At 45.2% G+C, this 16,349-nt stretch overlaps 1 protein-coding gene across 3 annotated transcripts in view; it reads left to right on the top strand.

The window, feature by feature from the left end:
• Positions 1-9,447: 9,447 nt before the first annotated feature.
• The window catches only part of LOC122705540 (death-associated protein kinase 2-like), a 104,927-nt gene continuing 98,025 nt past the window's right edge, over positions 9,448-16,349 (top strand). For 2 of the 3 annotated variants that reach the window (XR_006344128.1, XM_043920975.1), the window contains exon 1: positions 9,448-9,480. Coding sequence is in view for 1 of the 3 variants with exons in the window: in XM_043920975.1 (XP_043776910.1) it covers positions 9,463-9,480 (18 nt within the window). In the remaining 2 variants the exon portion in view is untranslated. Of the gene's footprint in view, positions 9,481-9,743; positions 9,865-16,349 lie in introns of those variants that run through there. The other variant, XM_043920976.1, reaches the window with a different exon arrangement.

Raw genomic sequence — 16,349 nt, 5'->3', positions numbered from 1 at the left:
TGTCACACATACAAGTGTTTCCCAGTTTTTTGGTTGCATGGACACATTTAACGATTATTTATTTTGTTTTTGAATAAATGATACCTTAAAGTGGTTCAAACATCAAAAAGCATTGAAAGATCAGTGAAAAGATCCCTTCCCAACAATCTGCCAAGTTCTCACCCTTTCCAATAGGTTTCATGGGTAATAATTTCTTCCTTTTTGATCCAGAGAATTTTTATGCCTGTAAAATCCCAGATATATCCCTTTGTACAAATGTTAGCATATATCATGCCAGATTCCATTGTTTTATAACTTCCTGTATTATTATTTTTTTACTGAATATATTTTGATGTATTCCCATAGCAATCTACAAAGAGCTTCCTCATGTTTTGTACAGTGTTATAGTGTTCTATGTATATATCATATTGTCTTTAACAAGCCTCCTATTGATGGACATTTAGGTTTTTCCACTATTTCGCTCTTACAAACACTGCTACAATGAACAACCTTATACATACCTTTTATTACACATGGACAAGTGGATCTCTAGGATAAATCTCTGAAAATAAGTTTGCTGGGTAAGGGATCTAAGTGTTTATAACTAAATGGATGCTGACCAATTGCCCTCAATAGAGATTGTGCTGATCTACATTCCTACCACCGATGTACTAATGTGCCTACGGCATCATCAAACTTTTAGATTTTTGTTAAACTAATATGTGAACACTTTTACCTCAGTGAAGTTTTAGTGAGTATTTCTCTCATTATGAGTGAGTTTGAGCATCTTTTTTATATGAGTAGAGACAGACATTTGTGTTTCCTTTTCTGTGAACTATTTTTGTTCATATCATTTGTCCATTTTGCTGATTAGTCTTTTCCTTAATGACTTGTAGGAAGTCTCTACATATTAGAGAGAAAGTAACCCTTTGTGATGTGTTACAAGCTTTTTTGTTTTAGTTTGCCACTTATTTTTTACTTCTCTCTCTTTTTAGTGCCATGAAGAGTTTTTCATATTTTTGCATACTTGCATTTATCAACCGTTAATTTTTGTATCCTGAATTTTTTGGTCATAATTAGGAAGGTCTTCTCTCCAAGGCTATAAAACATTTTTCCTATGGTTCTCTTTAATATTTTAACATTTCAACCTTTGAGCCATTTGGAATATATGCTGGTTTATAATCAGGAATAAAGCCAGCTCAGTTCTATTTTTGTCAACTCAGTTTTTATCCAGATGACTCATTATTGTCTTAATATTAGTTGTTGAATCTTATCCATGACCATTATTTTCAAATCTTATTTATGAATGATTACAGGGTTATTTTTTGTAATGACAAAGTACAACTTAATGTTTAACAATATGTAAAGTATAAAATAATTTATATTACATTCATTTAATGGAATCTCAGTGTTTTCAAGGCTCTTCAATTACATGTTAGAATTCTCAAGATAAATTAAGAAAAGCAAAATCAAAACAATAAATGCCAAGTGATCCCAATTAAAAGCAAGACTACTGTCTTGGCCAACAGGTACAAAAGAGTATCTGTCTTATAAAAACAGATGGAAGGAAATACATTAAAATTTAAGAGTAGTTATCTCTGCCTTCCAAAAAAGTTTATTTGGAATGAAGACGTTTCTTTTGAATAATATGACAACCCCTGACAAGTGCTACTGAAAACATATACATGCAAAAAAACCTTACAGCATACGTGTCCTTTGTAAAATCATCTTATTTACTTATTTTAAAAAATACTTATTTTTATTTTATTTCTTTGGCTGCACCGAGTCTTAGTTGCAGCATGCGAGGTTTTAGTTGCATCATGTGGAATCTGGTTCCCTGACCAGGGATAGAACCCAGGCCACCTACATTAGGAACACAGAGATTTAGCTACTGGACCGCCAGGGAAGTCCCTAACACCATTTTAAAAATACATATATTTAAAGGTGGTAGATAAATAAAATGTATTTTTCCCCTTGGGAAAATGTCCTTTGATTCTATCCAAACTCCTAAGACTTGTACTGTGGCACCCTGTTCACATTCTTAGATGTCAAGAATGTGTTTTCTATGTCCTTTCTTCTTAGATGTTTCCTTTCTCTCCCTCAGCTCAGGGGACAATGTTTTCTTGTTATTCCAGGCTCATCTTGGTCATAATGAAAGGATTTAGCTTTACCAAAGGCCTGGGTCTTTGGCATTTCCTATGATCATTTCTTTGATCATAGAAGCAATGTGGAAACATAGCAAAACCAAAAAGAAAGGTAAAAAAAATATAAAATGCAAAATGGAAACTAGAGGTCTCCTTTTCCACCCACTCCAGTGTTATTCCTCAATGAAAACCACTTTGAACAATTTTTAGTTTTAGTTGTTCTGCAAATTATCATAATAAATATTATGTTTTACTTTTTTTAGAATGTATTTATTTTTGGTTGTGGTGGGTCGTCGCTGCTGTGGTGGTGCAGGGGCTTCTCACTGCGGTGCTCCCCTTGTTGTGGAGCACCGGCTCTGGAGCACCGGCTCAGTAGTTGTGGTTCACAGGGCTGAGTTGCTCCGGGGCATATGGATCTTCCTGGACCAGGCATAGAACCTGTGTCCCCTGCTTGACAGGTGGATTTTTATCCACTGGACCACCAAGGAAGTCCTTTCTCCAGCTTTAAATTTCGAAAAATTTCAGACTTACAGAGAAGTTGCAAGAATTCACCCAGATCTTTCAATTGTTAATAGTTTTTTCTCACTCTACATATATACATACTCTTTTTGCTGAACCATTTGAGGAACAGTTATAGGCATGATGCCATTTCTCCCCAATATACTACAACATGCATGACTGAAGAGGAAGGACATTCTCCTCCATAACCACAATACAGTCCTCTCACTCAGAAAACACTGAATTGATTTGTTGTTCTTCAGTCACTCATTCATGTCCGATTCTTTGCGACCCCATGGACTACAGCATGCCAGGCTTCCCTGTCCTTCACTATCTTCCAGAACTTGCTCAGATTCATGTCCATTCAATCGGTGATACCATCCAACCATCTCATCCTCTCTTGCCCCCTGCTCTTCCTGCCTTCAGTCTTTCCAGGAGGAGATGACTATGTAATAAAATGTCCATATCCAAATTTCTGCAATTGTCCAATAATGTCCCTTTAACTTTTTAAAAATCCAGGATCCAATCACTCGTCACATATTGATCTGAGTTGCTGTGTATTCAGCTTATGTAATGTAGAATAGTCTGGGTTTTCTTTCATGACGCTGGTTTTTCAAAGAGCTATGCTGCTGTTTATAATAGCCAGGACATGGAAGCAACCTAGATGTGCATCAGCAGACAAATGGATAAGGAAGCTATGGTACATATACACAATGGAATATTACTCAGCCATTAAAAAGAATACATTTGAATCAGTTCTAATGAGATGGATGAAACTGGAGCCCATTATACAGAGTGAGGTAAGCCAGAAAGATAAACACCAATACAGTATACCAACTGTATAAAAAGATGGTAATGATAACCCTATATGCAAAACAGAAAAAGAGACGCAGATGTATAGAACAGACATGTGGACTCTGTGGGAGAAGGTGAAGGTGGGATGTTCTGAGAGACTAGCATTGAAACTAGTATACTATCAAGTGTGAAACAGATCGCCAGTCCAGGTTGGATGCATGAGACAAGTGCTCAGGGCTGGTGCACTGGGAAGACCCAGAGGGATGGGATGGGGAGGGAGGCGGGAGAGGGGATTGGGATGGGGAACACATGTACATCCATGGCTGATTCATGTCAATGTATGGCAAAAACCACTACAACACTGTAAAGTAATTAGCCTCCAACTAATAAAAATAAATGGAAAAAAAAAGGAATTAAAAAATAAAATAAAATAAAACCTTTGCCCATTTTTAAAAAAACAAAACAAACAAACAAAGAAAAACAAAGACGTGTGCTGTTTTGCAGAATGTTTCTCCATCTGATTTGTCTGATACTTTCCTCATGATTAGTTTCAGCTTCTATATTTTTGGAAGGAGTACTACATAGATGCTACACAGTACTATATAGATGCTACATAGACCTTTCTCAGTGCCACATATCAGTGGGCACATGAGGTCAGTTTGTCCTATTATTATTATTATTATTAGCTGTGTGGCATGTGGAATCCTAATCCCTTGACCAGGGATTGAACCCATGACCCCTGAGTTGGAGGCAAAGAGCCTTAACCACTGGAGCACCAGGGAACTCCTAGTGCTGTTATTATTGATGCTAAATGTGGACATTTTATTAAGGTGCTATCTGCCAGATTCCTGCATTGTCAAAGTACCTTTTCCCCTCTGTCATTAATGAGGAGTAATCTGTGGGGTGATACTTAGAAACCCTGTAAGCATCCTGTTTTCTAACAGTCTTTCACTCAATGGTTGTAATATCCAATGATGAATCCTGCTTTAATCACTCATTACATGTGGTGGTAAAGCACTGGCTTTTCTAATTCCATTATTTCTTCTACACTTATAAGTTGGCATTTTTCTATGAGAAATAGCTTTCCTTTCTTTCCTTCGCCTTGCTTTAATTTTTATTTTTAAATATCAGATTAGGGACTTCCCTGTTGGTCCAGTGGGCTTCCCTGGTAGCTCAGTTGGTAAAGAATCAGCCTGCAGTGCAGGAGACCCCGGTTCGATTCCTGGGTTGGGAAGATCCCAGGAGAAGGGAAAGGTTATCCACTTATTCTGGCCCAGAGAATTCCATGGACTGTATAGTCCATGGGGTTGCAAAGAGTTGGACAAGAATGGGCGACTTTCACTTTCACTTGTTGGTCCAGTGGCTAAGACTCCATGCTCCCAATATAGGGACACAGGTTCAATCCCTGGTAGGGAAGTAGATCATGTATGCTGCAACTAAAGATTCCACAGGCCACAACTAAGACCTGGCACAGCCAAATACATAAGTAAAATTAAAAAAAAAATAGGTTTATGGAATGTAAAATTACACATCAATAAAGTTGCTTTTTAAAAAGTTATCAGATTAGAACACATGCATAGCATATTCATGCTATGATATTCAGTATGCTATCATCTATTCCCATCATTATTTATTTCAACATCCAAATTATTCCAAATCTGGCCAGTAAGAGACTCTTCCATCTGGTTCCCTTTTTCTCCATACAGTAATTCCCATCCATTTTGGAGCACTTTCTTACTTTCCAGCACAAGATGTTCTAGGTTCATCTTGTCTTCTCCCTGCCCAGACCCCAGTATCAGTCATTTCCCTTAGGAGTCTTCCATTATAAACATCGTATAAACTACAGCAAATTCCCTTCCTTCTACCTTAACTCCCCTTGCCACTTCCCAAATTTGATAGGTATTTACTTTTTGTGTTGTCAAGATGTATACCATTACATTTTGATCTGCACTTATAGTTAAACTAATTCATTCTTTTTTTTTAAGCATTAATTTTCTTAAATTTTTTATTTTCTATTGGGGGATAGTAGATTAACAGTGTTGTGACAGTTTTAGGTGAACAGCGAAGGGACTCAGCCAGACTTATACATGTATCCATTCTCCCCCAAACTCTTCTCCCATCTAGCCTGCTACATAACATTGAGCAGATTTCCTCATGCTCCATGGTAGGTCCTTCTCGGCTATCCATTTTAAACATAGCAATGTGTCCATGTCCATCCCAGACTCCCCAAGTATCCTTTCCCCCCATCTCTCTTCCCCGACAACCATAAATTCGTTCTCCAAGTCTGTGAGTCTCTTTCTGTTTTGTAAGTAATAAACTATTTCCTTCTTTGCTTATAGGTTACTTCAAAATTTAAAACCAATAATATGTAATTATTTAAAACCAATAATATTGAAATAATATGTAAAACCAATAACATGTGTAATTCCTATTGGAAACAATTATGCATTCGATCTCACATTTTTGTGTAGATTTGAGTCTTTTAGCGGGGCTTGTTAAAGATTCCCATTCCTCAGCCCCATCCCCGGAGTTCTGAATCAATACACTTAAGGGGTCTGATGAATCTAAGACATTCTGAAGAAACAGGATTGGGTGCATAAAGAAGGAAATATAATCCTATATCACTGAAATTTGGCTACTTGATTGAGAAGTCTTGGTCAGCCCCTAAAGAATTAGGAATTATTTTCTTTCCAGCTGTATTCCATTTTTCTGGATCATACACATCCCAGGCTATAGCTTGGATCCCGTATCATGCTGTTTTTGGATACTTTAAACATTTCTACACTTTCTAGAGTAATTTTTTCACATCGGATACATGTAGTAAAATTTCTAAGCCATTTTGCAAGAATAGCTTCATTTTACTCTCATACTTAGTGGACAGTTTGGTTTGATAAGTGGGAAGTTTGCTGTTGTTCGGATTGATGTTCTTCTTGAGACAAGGTGTTTTTCATCCTCTGGATTCTTTTAGGATTTTAACCACTGCTGAAGCCCAGATCCCACTCCCAAGGGTCTGCTGTAATTGGTGTGGGGTGCAGCCTGAGTGTTAGGATTTTCAAACTCTCCTGGGGTGATTCTGATGTGCTTTCAGGGCTGAGAACTCCTTTAATGTAATGTGCCAGTAATTCACATTAACTGTACATCTCTCTGTCTGAGAGTAAGTGCTAGGCACTTGGGTACCCTTGGGAGACAATAGGAAACAAGACAGTTATGGTCCCTTACCTTGTGGCATTCACATTCTAGTAATTCAATTTAACAGACTTTGCTGGGTTGGGGATATCAGGAAGTGTATGGGTACAAATATGAACAAGGCGCTGTCCTTGCCCTTGAGGAGAAGAGAAGTGGACACTCATTACAAGTAAAATAGAGGAAAGGGAATGTCAATTGGCTAGAAACCAAGAGTGGTAGGGTTCACGGGAGGAGCCATCTAGAGGTGAGATCAGGGAAGTTTCCATGAAAGATATGATACATGAGAGGGCCCTTGAAGAATGGATAGGATTTTGTGGGATGGAATGAAGCAGTGATGATGGAAAGCCTTAAACAAAAACATGGAGGCAGGAACAGCCAATAAGCCAAGCTGGCAAGAGAGCAGATGTGCACTCTTGGGAAGAGGGAAGAGGATGTGTGTACGCAGTGAGAAAACGCAGGTCAGAGCCTTCAATGCCAGGGGAGGCATCTGGATCCATGCAGGAACTGAGGCTGAGTGCATAATTCTCAGCTGTTAATACCTGGACCTCCTCTTGACTTCATTCTGGAGTAGGCGTCCTTGCTGCCGCCACCCTCAAGGTCTCCCTTCCCTGCCACTGTTGCCTTGGTCCCATGTTCAGTGTTCAGTCGCTGCCCTCCGCGTCTGATGAAGTCACTCCACCCCAAGCACAAAATGCATTTCCAGATGGTACCTCCCTAGGCAATGCGTTTGGCGGGTATAGAGGAAAGAGCACCAAACAGAATCAGGAGGGGGCCTGGCTCTAATCCTAGCTCTGTCTCTTACCAGCTGTGTGACCTTGCGCAAGTCACTTCTCTTCTCTGAGCCTCAGTTTCCTCATCTGAAAAATGATCAGGCTGGATGGAATGATTGATAGTGACCCTTGCTGCTGCAGCATTTTTTGACTAGCTTTTGACTAGCACTTTTTGACTGCTGTGTGTCAATCCAAGAATGTTCACTTTGCCTTGGACAAGGACATTGCTGCCACAAAAGAGATATTAAGCATGAACTCGGAGGGGGAAGGGATGGCAAGGTGACATGTAGGTGCTTGGGCAACACAGCTGAGCCCAGCCTTGCATTCATCATAGTGCAGGGTCTGGCCATGTGAATAAAGACCCTTCCAGATGATTCCAGCCCCCAGCCATTCAAGTCACTCCCACCCACTCAAGTCTCCTTAGTTGAAACACCAGACATCCTAGAGCAGAGATAAGCCATATATACTGTGCATTGTCAGTGCTTCTAACCCTCAAAACATGAGTTGAACAAAACTGCTTCATGCCACAAGGCTGGGGTGGTTTGTTACACAGCAATAGATAACAGGAAATGGGGGAGGAGGTGTTTGAAGGGTGGTCTGAGGATGAAGGTTTCACCTTATGCTGGAGAAACTTTACTAGTGGGTATCCTCCTGAGTCCATTGACTTGGAGAGCCACCTCTGGTCTTGGATATTACTCAACTCAAGGTAGCCTGGTGCTCTTGGTAGTGATGGCTCAAAGCCTGTGCTGTCCTGGAAGGTTGTCAAGTTTATGGACAGGGAAGCCCGGGCATCTTTCTAGAGGCCGTCACAAATGCGGAGGTACCAGTCAGTTGGGGGGTGGGGGAGGGTTGGTTCATCTGTACATCTCAGCACCCCAGTATCTAGGAAGGCTAAACTAGAGACAGGGAGTTGCTCATGTGAGTAGAGCTCCTGTGTGTGTGTGTGTCTGTGTGTGTCTGTGTGTGTGTGTGTGTGTGTGTGTGTGCGCTCAGTCATTAAATAGTGTCAGGCTCTTTTCAACCCCATGGACTGTAGCTTGCCAGGCTCCTCTGTCCATGGGATTTCCCAGCAAGAATACTGGTGTGGGTTGCCATTTCCTCCTCCAGGGGATCTTCCCAACCCAGGGATCCAACCTGAGGCTCCTAAATCTCCCGCATTGGCAGGCGGGTTCTTTACTGCTGAGCCACTGGGGAAGCCCCAGAGAGATCCTCTAGGTGCATCTTATACACTCTGTCTCATTTCAGCCCCACAGTAGTTCTGTTAGATGCTGTAAGAAGGGGTGTTTGCCTACTTTGCTGATGAAGAACAAGGTCAGGGACTTCCCTGGCAGTCCAGTGGTTAAGACTTCCCACTTCCACTGCAGGGGGTGGGAGTTCCATCCCTGGTGGGTGAACCTGCATGGCCAAAAAAAAAAAAAAAAAAAGAAAGGAAAAGGAAAAGAACTACACATTAATTAAAAAAAAAAAAAAAAGAATAAGTTCAAGTGCCATGACCAAGACTGGGAATGGCAGAGCTTTGAACCAAATAAAAGACTGAATCTATAACTCTGTCCTCTGGGACTACCTTGAGGAGCTGCCTGGATGGCCTAGGAGCGAGGTTCTGGGAAGGGGCCTTCATTACTTTAAACAGCCTCTTGTCTTGAAATAAGACCACTGAACTTCATTTACATTTTGTTTCCATTTCCTTCCACCACCCCTTCCATTCTCATTCCTTTTTCCTCCCGGGATTTTCGGCAGGAGGAAGAGAGGAACACTCCACTCCCCGGTCTTTCACTCGGGAAGGCAGGAGGGTGATGCGGGGCTTCACTCACCAACGTGCCAGGCAGGGCTGCGGGCACTGAGGCCAGGCCGCTTCCAAGTGGGGGTGGGGGTGAGCGGACGGGGAGGTGAGGAGGGAAGTGTCCCCCCACCCCCATCACGGCCCCCAGCCCACTGTGAACCGTGGCTGGTAAGGTTTCCGCTCTGGCTGGGAGGAAGGAAGAGGTCTGCTCCCTGGTGGGACTTCTCTCACGGTGCGTGCGTGGAAGCGGTGGACAAGGAAATACCGCTTTCTGAGTGATCTCGCCAGGCTATATCGACTGTATCAGCTCATGTACACCAACTTCCAGGTTAGGAGGTTAGCTGACTTGTTCAAAGCCACAAAGCATGTAAGCGGAGGAGTCCGTGAAAACGCCAGGTCTTGCGACTGGCTCTCGCCCCCTCTCCGGGAACCTCGGCTTTTGGAGGTGCTGGATCCGACCTGGCCAGGAGGCTTGCAGCCCTCACCCCAGGGTGCCCCGAGGGGACTCCCGGCAGGGGGCGCTCAGAGCCGGGTCTCGGGGCTCCGGGCGCGCGTCCAGCCGGCGCCTGGGACGGGGCCCGCCGCTCCGCCTCCTCGGTGTCTCTGAGGGCGGGCGATCAGGGAGCGGAGCAGATCAGAGAGCAGCGCGCCCCGCCGGGCCCCCGGTGCCCACCGCGCTCCCACGGCCGCCGCCGCCGCGCAGCCTCCCGCCGTGAGTAGCGCCCGTCTGCGGGCTCCACGGGCGGGATGGGGTGATCGGTCCGGGGCTGGGCAGGAGGAGACAAATTGCTCCGGGGCGTTAGCCGCCTATTCCCTGTCGCCGCCCCCGCCCCCCCCCTCCCCCCCCGGGTATGGCCAGCCTTGGCCTTGGGCGCTCTGGCCGGTCCTCGACCTCCGGGACCTGACTGCTGGCCCCTAAGGCTGCCTGTGAAGTCTGGCCTTTTGACCAGAAAGATCGGGTGGGAGAGCGGGTAGACCGGGCGCCTGGGGGCGGGGGGGAGGGGGGGGCGGGGGAGATGGGAGAGAGACTTCCATCATGTTAGGACTCCTTGACGGGGGAGAGCACCCCAGATTTCCGGGAGGAGAGGGGATCTGGGCTTCTCAGCATCCTACACTTCACTTACCGCCTTCTCTTTGTGCGAGCAGCTGATGCGAGGAGGCTGCTCCATCCGTATCCAGTCAGCTTTCTCAGTGGCAGAAGGAAGCTGTGGTCCCCGACGTCTGGAGCCTGGGATGGGGCATGGTTAGGGTGGGCAGGGGGCCAGCCAGTAGGTCTGCAGCAGGTTGGGGTTTTGACCCCAGCGTATTGTCAGCAGTTGACCTGACTCCGGGCTAGGCATTGTGGATGGCTCATGGCATGTGTGGATCGGGCTGATCCTCACTGTAACTCTGCAAGGTGGAGGCTAGTCTTCTCACTTTGGGGAGGAGAGGGAGCCCAGAGGGGTGAGCAGGAGGCCATAGAGGTGGTAGGTTAGGAGGGCGCGCTGGAAGAGAGGATGCCTAACTGCTGCCTCACTGGCAGGTGGGAAGGTCCTAGGGGCAGGTGAAGAGAGCACATGCCCTTGTATTTGAGAATCCAGTGGGGGTGGCCCCTGGGTGGGGGGCAGCTGGAGGTTGCTGCTGTGTTTTCTGACATTGTGTTTCTCAACTGCTTTGTGTATGGCATTCCTTGGGAGAGTCCTGGAGACGGAGCGACGCTGGCACGTTGGCCTCTTCACTATTGCTTCCGGAGTCCTGTTCTTCCCCAAACCACCCATCTCCTGAGATGTGTTTTTAGCTTCTGAAGTGGTTCCATTCAGCAGCCTTGAGAGAGGCTTGAGCAGGGGCACAGGGGTGTGTGGATGTGAGTGGGTGTGGGACAAGTTTCCCACTGGCAGGAAGGAGACCTGAACTGACCCTGACCCACTCCCTGTTCAGTTCAGTTCAGTCGCTCAGTCATGTCTGACTCTTTGCGACCCCAAGGACTGCAGCACGCCAGGCTTCCCTGTCCATCACCAACTCCCGAAGCTTGCTCAAGCTCATGTCCATCGAGTCGGTGATGCCATCCAACCATCTCATCCTCTCTCGTCTCCTTCTCCTCCTGCCTTCAGTCTTTCCCAGCATCAGGGTCTTTTCCAATGAGTCAGTGCTTCACATCAGGTGGCCAAAGTATTGGAGTTTTAGCTTCAGCATCAGTCCTTCCAGTGAATATTCAGGACTGATTTCCTTTAGGATGGACTGGTTGGATCTCCTTGCAGTCCAAGGGACTCTCAAGTGTGCGCAGGAGTGTGTGGATGTGAGTGGGTGTGGGACAAGTTTCCTACTGGCAGGATGGAGACCTGAACTGACCCTGATACCCTCCCTGAGGGCTCCCCAGTTGTTAGATGTGGGAATGAGCAAGCAGGCTGCCCAGCAGAGCTGGACCTTCACCAGGAAGATAGGTTTCTCATGTCCATTAGGCAGGCGGCTGAGCTTCTCTGAGTCCAAGCTTCCTCATCAGAGATTGGGGTGTGTCACAGCCTCCAATGCGCAGAGGTGCGCTGTGATGTCGGACGCCCCTCCCCTCTGTTGACAGCTTCCTCAGAGCCTGATTGTGATGATTCTTCATGGGAGGGGGTGTAAGGGGACAATCGTGCTTCCATTTTACTTGCGCTGGGTGAGGATCTCTGAGAGTTCAGCAGGGTGGGCTGGGTCCCCTGTGGGAGGGGGAAGGTTGTAAGTAAGCTTAGTAAGGTTGAAATTTCCTTCTGAGATAATCCTTCAGCCTTGGAGGCCCTCTCCTAGGTTGTTCCTCAGGAGGCCACTGGCCTCCCAACCTTGGAGCCACTGTTGGAGGGTTGAGGTGCTGGTGACAAAAGCCAGGGGAAGAGCAGCTGGCATGGGCTGTGTGACTTTTAGCAAGTCCTTTCTCCTGTCTGGACCTCAGTTTCCTCTTCTTGCAAAACAAGTGGGTTTGACCAGACAGCAGTGGGTTTCAAACTCCTCCCACCCCCGAATTCTTCCACAGAACCCTCAAGTATAGTGTAGATAAAGTGGAACTTCTCTAACTTCCCTTCCTCATGCAAGTGGCTCCTGAGTGGAGACTAAAAGTCCTTGAGGTTCCTCAAGGTCCCTTTTTGTGAGGTTCTAGAAAGTCTGTGATATGCAGATGACATCACCCTTATGGCAGAAAGCAAAGAAGAACTAAAGAGCCTCTTGATGAAAGTGAAAGAGGAGAGTGAAAAAGTTGGCTTAAAGCTCAACATACAGAAAACTGAGATCGTGGCATCCGGTCCCATCACTTGATGGCAAATGGATGGGGACACAGTGGAAACAGTGGCAGACTTTATTTTGGGGGCTCCAAAATCACTGCAGATAGTGACTGCAACCATGAAATTAAAAGACGCTTGCTCTTTGGAAGAAAATCTATGACCAACCTAGACAGCATATTAAAAAGCAGAGACATTACTTTGTCAACAAAGGTCCGTCTAGTCAAGGCTATGGTTTTTCCAGTGGTCATGTATGGATGTGAGAGTCGGACTATAAAGAAAGCTGAGCACCAAAGAATTGATGTTTTTGAACTGTGGAGTTGGAGAAGACTCTTGAGAGTCCCTTGGACTGCAAGGAGATCCAACCAGTCCATCCTAAAGGAGATCAGTCCTGAGTGTTCATTGGAAGGACTGATGTTGAAGCTGAAACTCCAATACTTTGGCCACCTGATGTGAAGAGCTGACTCATTGGAAAAGACCCTGATGCTGGGAAAGATTGAAGGCAGGAGGAGACGGAGATGAGAGAGGACGAGACGGCTGGATGGCATCACCGACTCAATGGAGATGAGTTTGGGTAAACTCCAGGAGTTGGTGATGGACAGGGAAGCCTGGCGTGCTGCAGTCCATGGGGTCGCAAAGAGTCGGACACGACTGAGCGACTGAACTGAACTGAATTGAGGAAGTCTGTCTTAACTTTCAGAAATGTTGGAGTGCCTGGAGCCAGTGGCCTGGGCTTCTAGCCAAATGGTGTATCCGTGCCCTCTGCTGTGTGGTTTCATCTTTTGCGGGTCAGAAATGTCCCTGTGCTTCTGGGTCCTAGGTGGTGACTAATTCCACCTGAAAATGTCTCTCCTTTAGTGTCATGTCTCTAAACTGGTAATATGCAAATTCATCTTGGGGAGCAATGGTAGGAAGGGGCTTTAAGTTAATAGCTGTTTTTACCTGATGAGCTTTCTGAGCAGCAGTCTTGAGAAGGACAGCTGGGACACTGCATTTAAATCAAACATGTTGGAGTACGTGCTGTGTACCAGCTCCCACAAGGGGGTAGAGGTGAGAATGTCACAACTCTTGCCCTCATGAAGCTCCAATAGGCAGGAGGGAAGGAATTCATATTTGTTGGAACCATCCAGGGACTATTAAAACCACTTTAGGGAGGGGGGATCGGGATGGGGAATACTTGTAAATCCATGGCTGATTCATGTCAATGTATGACAAAAACCACTACAATATTGTAATTAGCCTCCAACTAATAAAAATAAATGAAAAAAAAGAGCACTTTACATATGTTATCTCATTTGTCCCATAAAGCAGATATTAGACTCATTTTTAATTATTTAAAATTTTTATTGCACACAAAATAAGGGTACGTATATACATCAAGAAACAGCATTGGCAGCACTCAAAAAACTCCTTGTGTCCCCTTCCAGGCACAATCTCTGACCCAGGCGTGACCACTATTCTAACTTCTAGCACCATGGTTTTGTTTTACCTAAAAGAGAATCACACCGTCTGTGGTCTTTTGTGTCTGTTTTCTTTCCTTCAACACTGTGTTTGTGAGTTTCATCCATATTGTTGCAGGCAACAGTAGTTTATTTATTCTTATTGTTATATAATAATTTCATTGTATGGGTATAACTCTATCCATTCTTCACTTGATAGCTATTTGGGTTGTTTGCAATTTTTAGATATTACTAATAGAGCAGCTGTGAATGTTCTAATGTGGACCATTTTGGAAACCATCTACATGCATTTCTCTTAAGGATGTCCATAGATACTGCCCAAGAGTTTTCCAAAGTAGTTGTCCTAGTGAATACTCTCCTAAGCAGTGTTTGAGAGTTCTCCAAATATTCACTAACACTAGGCATTGTCTGGACTCATTCTCTTTCTTTTCTTTTTTTAAAAAAATATTGATTTGGCTGTGTCGGGTCTTAGTTGTGGCACTCAAGATCTTTAGTTGTGGCATGCAGACTCTTAGTTGCAGCATATGGGATCTAGTTCCCTGATTAGGGATGGAACCCAGGTCCCCAGCATTGGGAGTGTAGAGTCTTAGCCACCGGACCACCAGGGAAGTCTCTAGACTCATTTTCTATGTAAGTAATTTGAAGCTCAGAAAAGTTGTACCGTGCTGTGTGTGCTAGTAGGCGGCAGAGCTGGGATTCAAACCCAGGCCTGTATGCCTGTGCAGTCTGTGCTTTCTCCCTTTGGGTTACACATTGACATAGATTATGATATGAACCAGACCATGGTAAACTCTAACCCTAAAAATCTGTAAAGAGGCCTCTGTGAGAATTTAAAGAGAAGAAGAATTTTTCATCTGTTTTGTAAGGAAAAGAGTCATGGAGGCTCATAGAGATGGTAACATTTGAGCCTGGCTTTGCAGGAAGGGAAGAGTTTTACTTGGAGGGCTCTCCAGGTGCCCTCCCCCCATCCATCCCTTCTGCCATGAAAAGGGCCCAACTTGAGCTGGGGTGTAGCAGGGGTGAAAGTTTTGGAGGACTGGGAAAAGTCTACTTGGGGCTATAGTAGAGGATTTGTGGGGGAGGGGCCTATGCCGAAATGGTGAGTTGGGGCCAAACTGGTGGGCCTAGTTTGAGCTTAGTTGGCTCCCAAGGCCCCCATTTCGGGTCACCCAGGATGTGAGCACAGGGCAGGGGCTCATGGTGGAGCTGGGGAGGCGGGACAGTTTCAAATCCAGCTCAGCTCCTGATAGCAAATGCAGCTGGCCTCTAGCCAAGGAGGATCTTGGCTGTTCTTGGGACCACTCTCAGGGTATCTGCCAACATAATTTTTTTGAAGTTTTCTGCTTTCATCTAGCTGTGGGAAATTAGTAGCTACTCCTACCTCCACCCCCAGGATCTGGCTCAAATGGTTTGTTTGGAAGTGTTTTTGCAGCAAAAAGAAGCTGAGAGATAGCAGTCCTGCCACCCTCTGCCTAGTCTTAGGAACCTTGCCAGGACGGGGGTGGGGGTGAGGGGAGCCGAGCTTTTGATCTGGTCAAGCCAAACTTGCCAGAATCCCAGTTCCTTTTCCTCAGAAGGGAACAGAATTGGTCTCAGTGGCTTTGGGAAGCAGAAACACAATAACCTGGGGATGAGTCAAACAACAACAAAACTGCTTATTTGCCCAGCAGTTTATGTCTTTATCACAGTGGATCCTCACCTGCATGTGTGAAGTAGGTGATACAGATGCTTTCACCCCAGGTTACAGAGAAGGGGGACTGAGTCCCAGACAGGGAGCCAGACTGCTATGGGTCTTGTGACTGATACACACTCAGACTAGCCGAGGACTGGGGATCCTGCTCCTTTCAAGATTCTTGGCAGGCCCTGGCTGAGCAGAGTGAAGACCAAGACATTAGGAGGCTCTGTGATGGACAGGCAGGAGGAGATTGGCAGGTGACCCTGAGAGTAAGATGTGGGAGCCAGGCCAGTTCCACCTGGAGGTCTTCAGGGATATGTGTGCCTCGGTGGAAGGGAGAGAGGCAGGTGGCATCTTGGTACCAGAACTCTGGTTTGTAGGGGACAGAGGAGAGACTGAAATATAGGTATCACCTGAGAGTTAGGACAGCTCCAGCCACTTGGCACTGATGAGACGTGCCCTTATGTAATGGTGCCTCCACCCAGCGTGGTGAAAACAGTATTTTGGGGCTCACAGGGCCTGGGCGTGGTTGGTATCTGGTTGGCAGAAAAAAAGCTGCCAGTGCCAGACAAAATGAACTCTGAGAGCCCTTTGCTAATGACTCTTGCTAATGACTCCCCAGGTAGCTGTTTTTAAAATTTATTCTTATTTTTATTGGAGTATAATTGCTTTACAATGTTGTGGTAGTTTCTACTGTACGGCAAAGTGAATCAACTATATGTATACATAAATCTCGTCTTTTTTGGATTTCCTTCTCATTTAGATCACCACAGAGCATTGAGTGGAGTTCCCTGTGCTATACAGTCGGTTTTCGTTAATTATTTATTTTACATAT

Source organism: Cervus elaphus, chromosome 12 (assembly GCF_910594005.1).
Source record: "Cervus elaphus chromosome 12, mCerEla1.1, whole genome shotgun sequence".
NCBI lineage: Eukaryota > Metazoa > Chordata > Mammalia > Artiodactyla > Cervidae > Cervus > Cervus elaphus.
The sequence above is the reverse complement of the archived record's forward strand: the minus strand, read 5'-3'. Positions and strand labels throughout refer to the sequence as shown.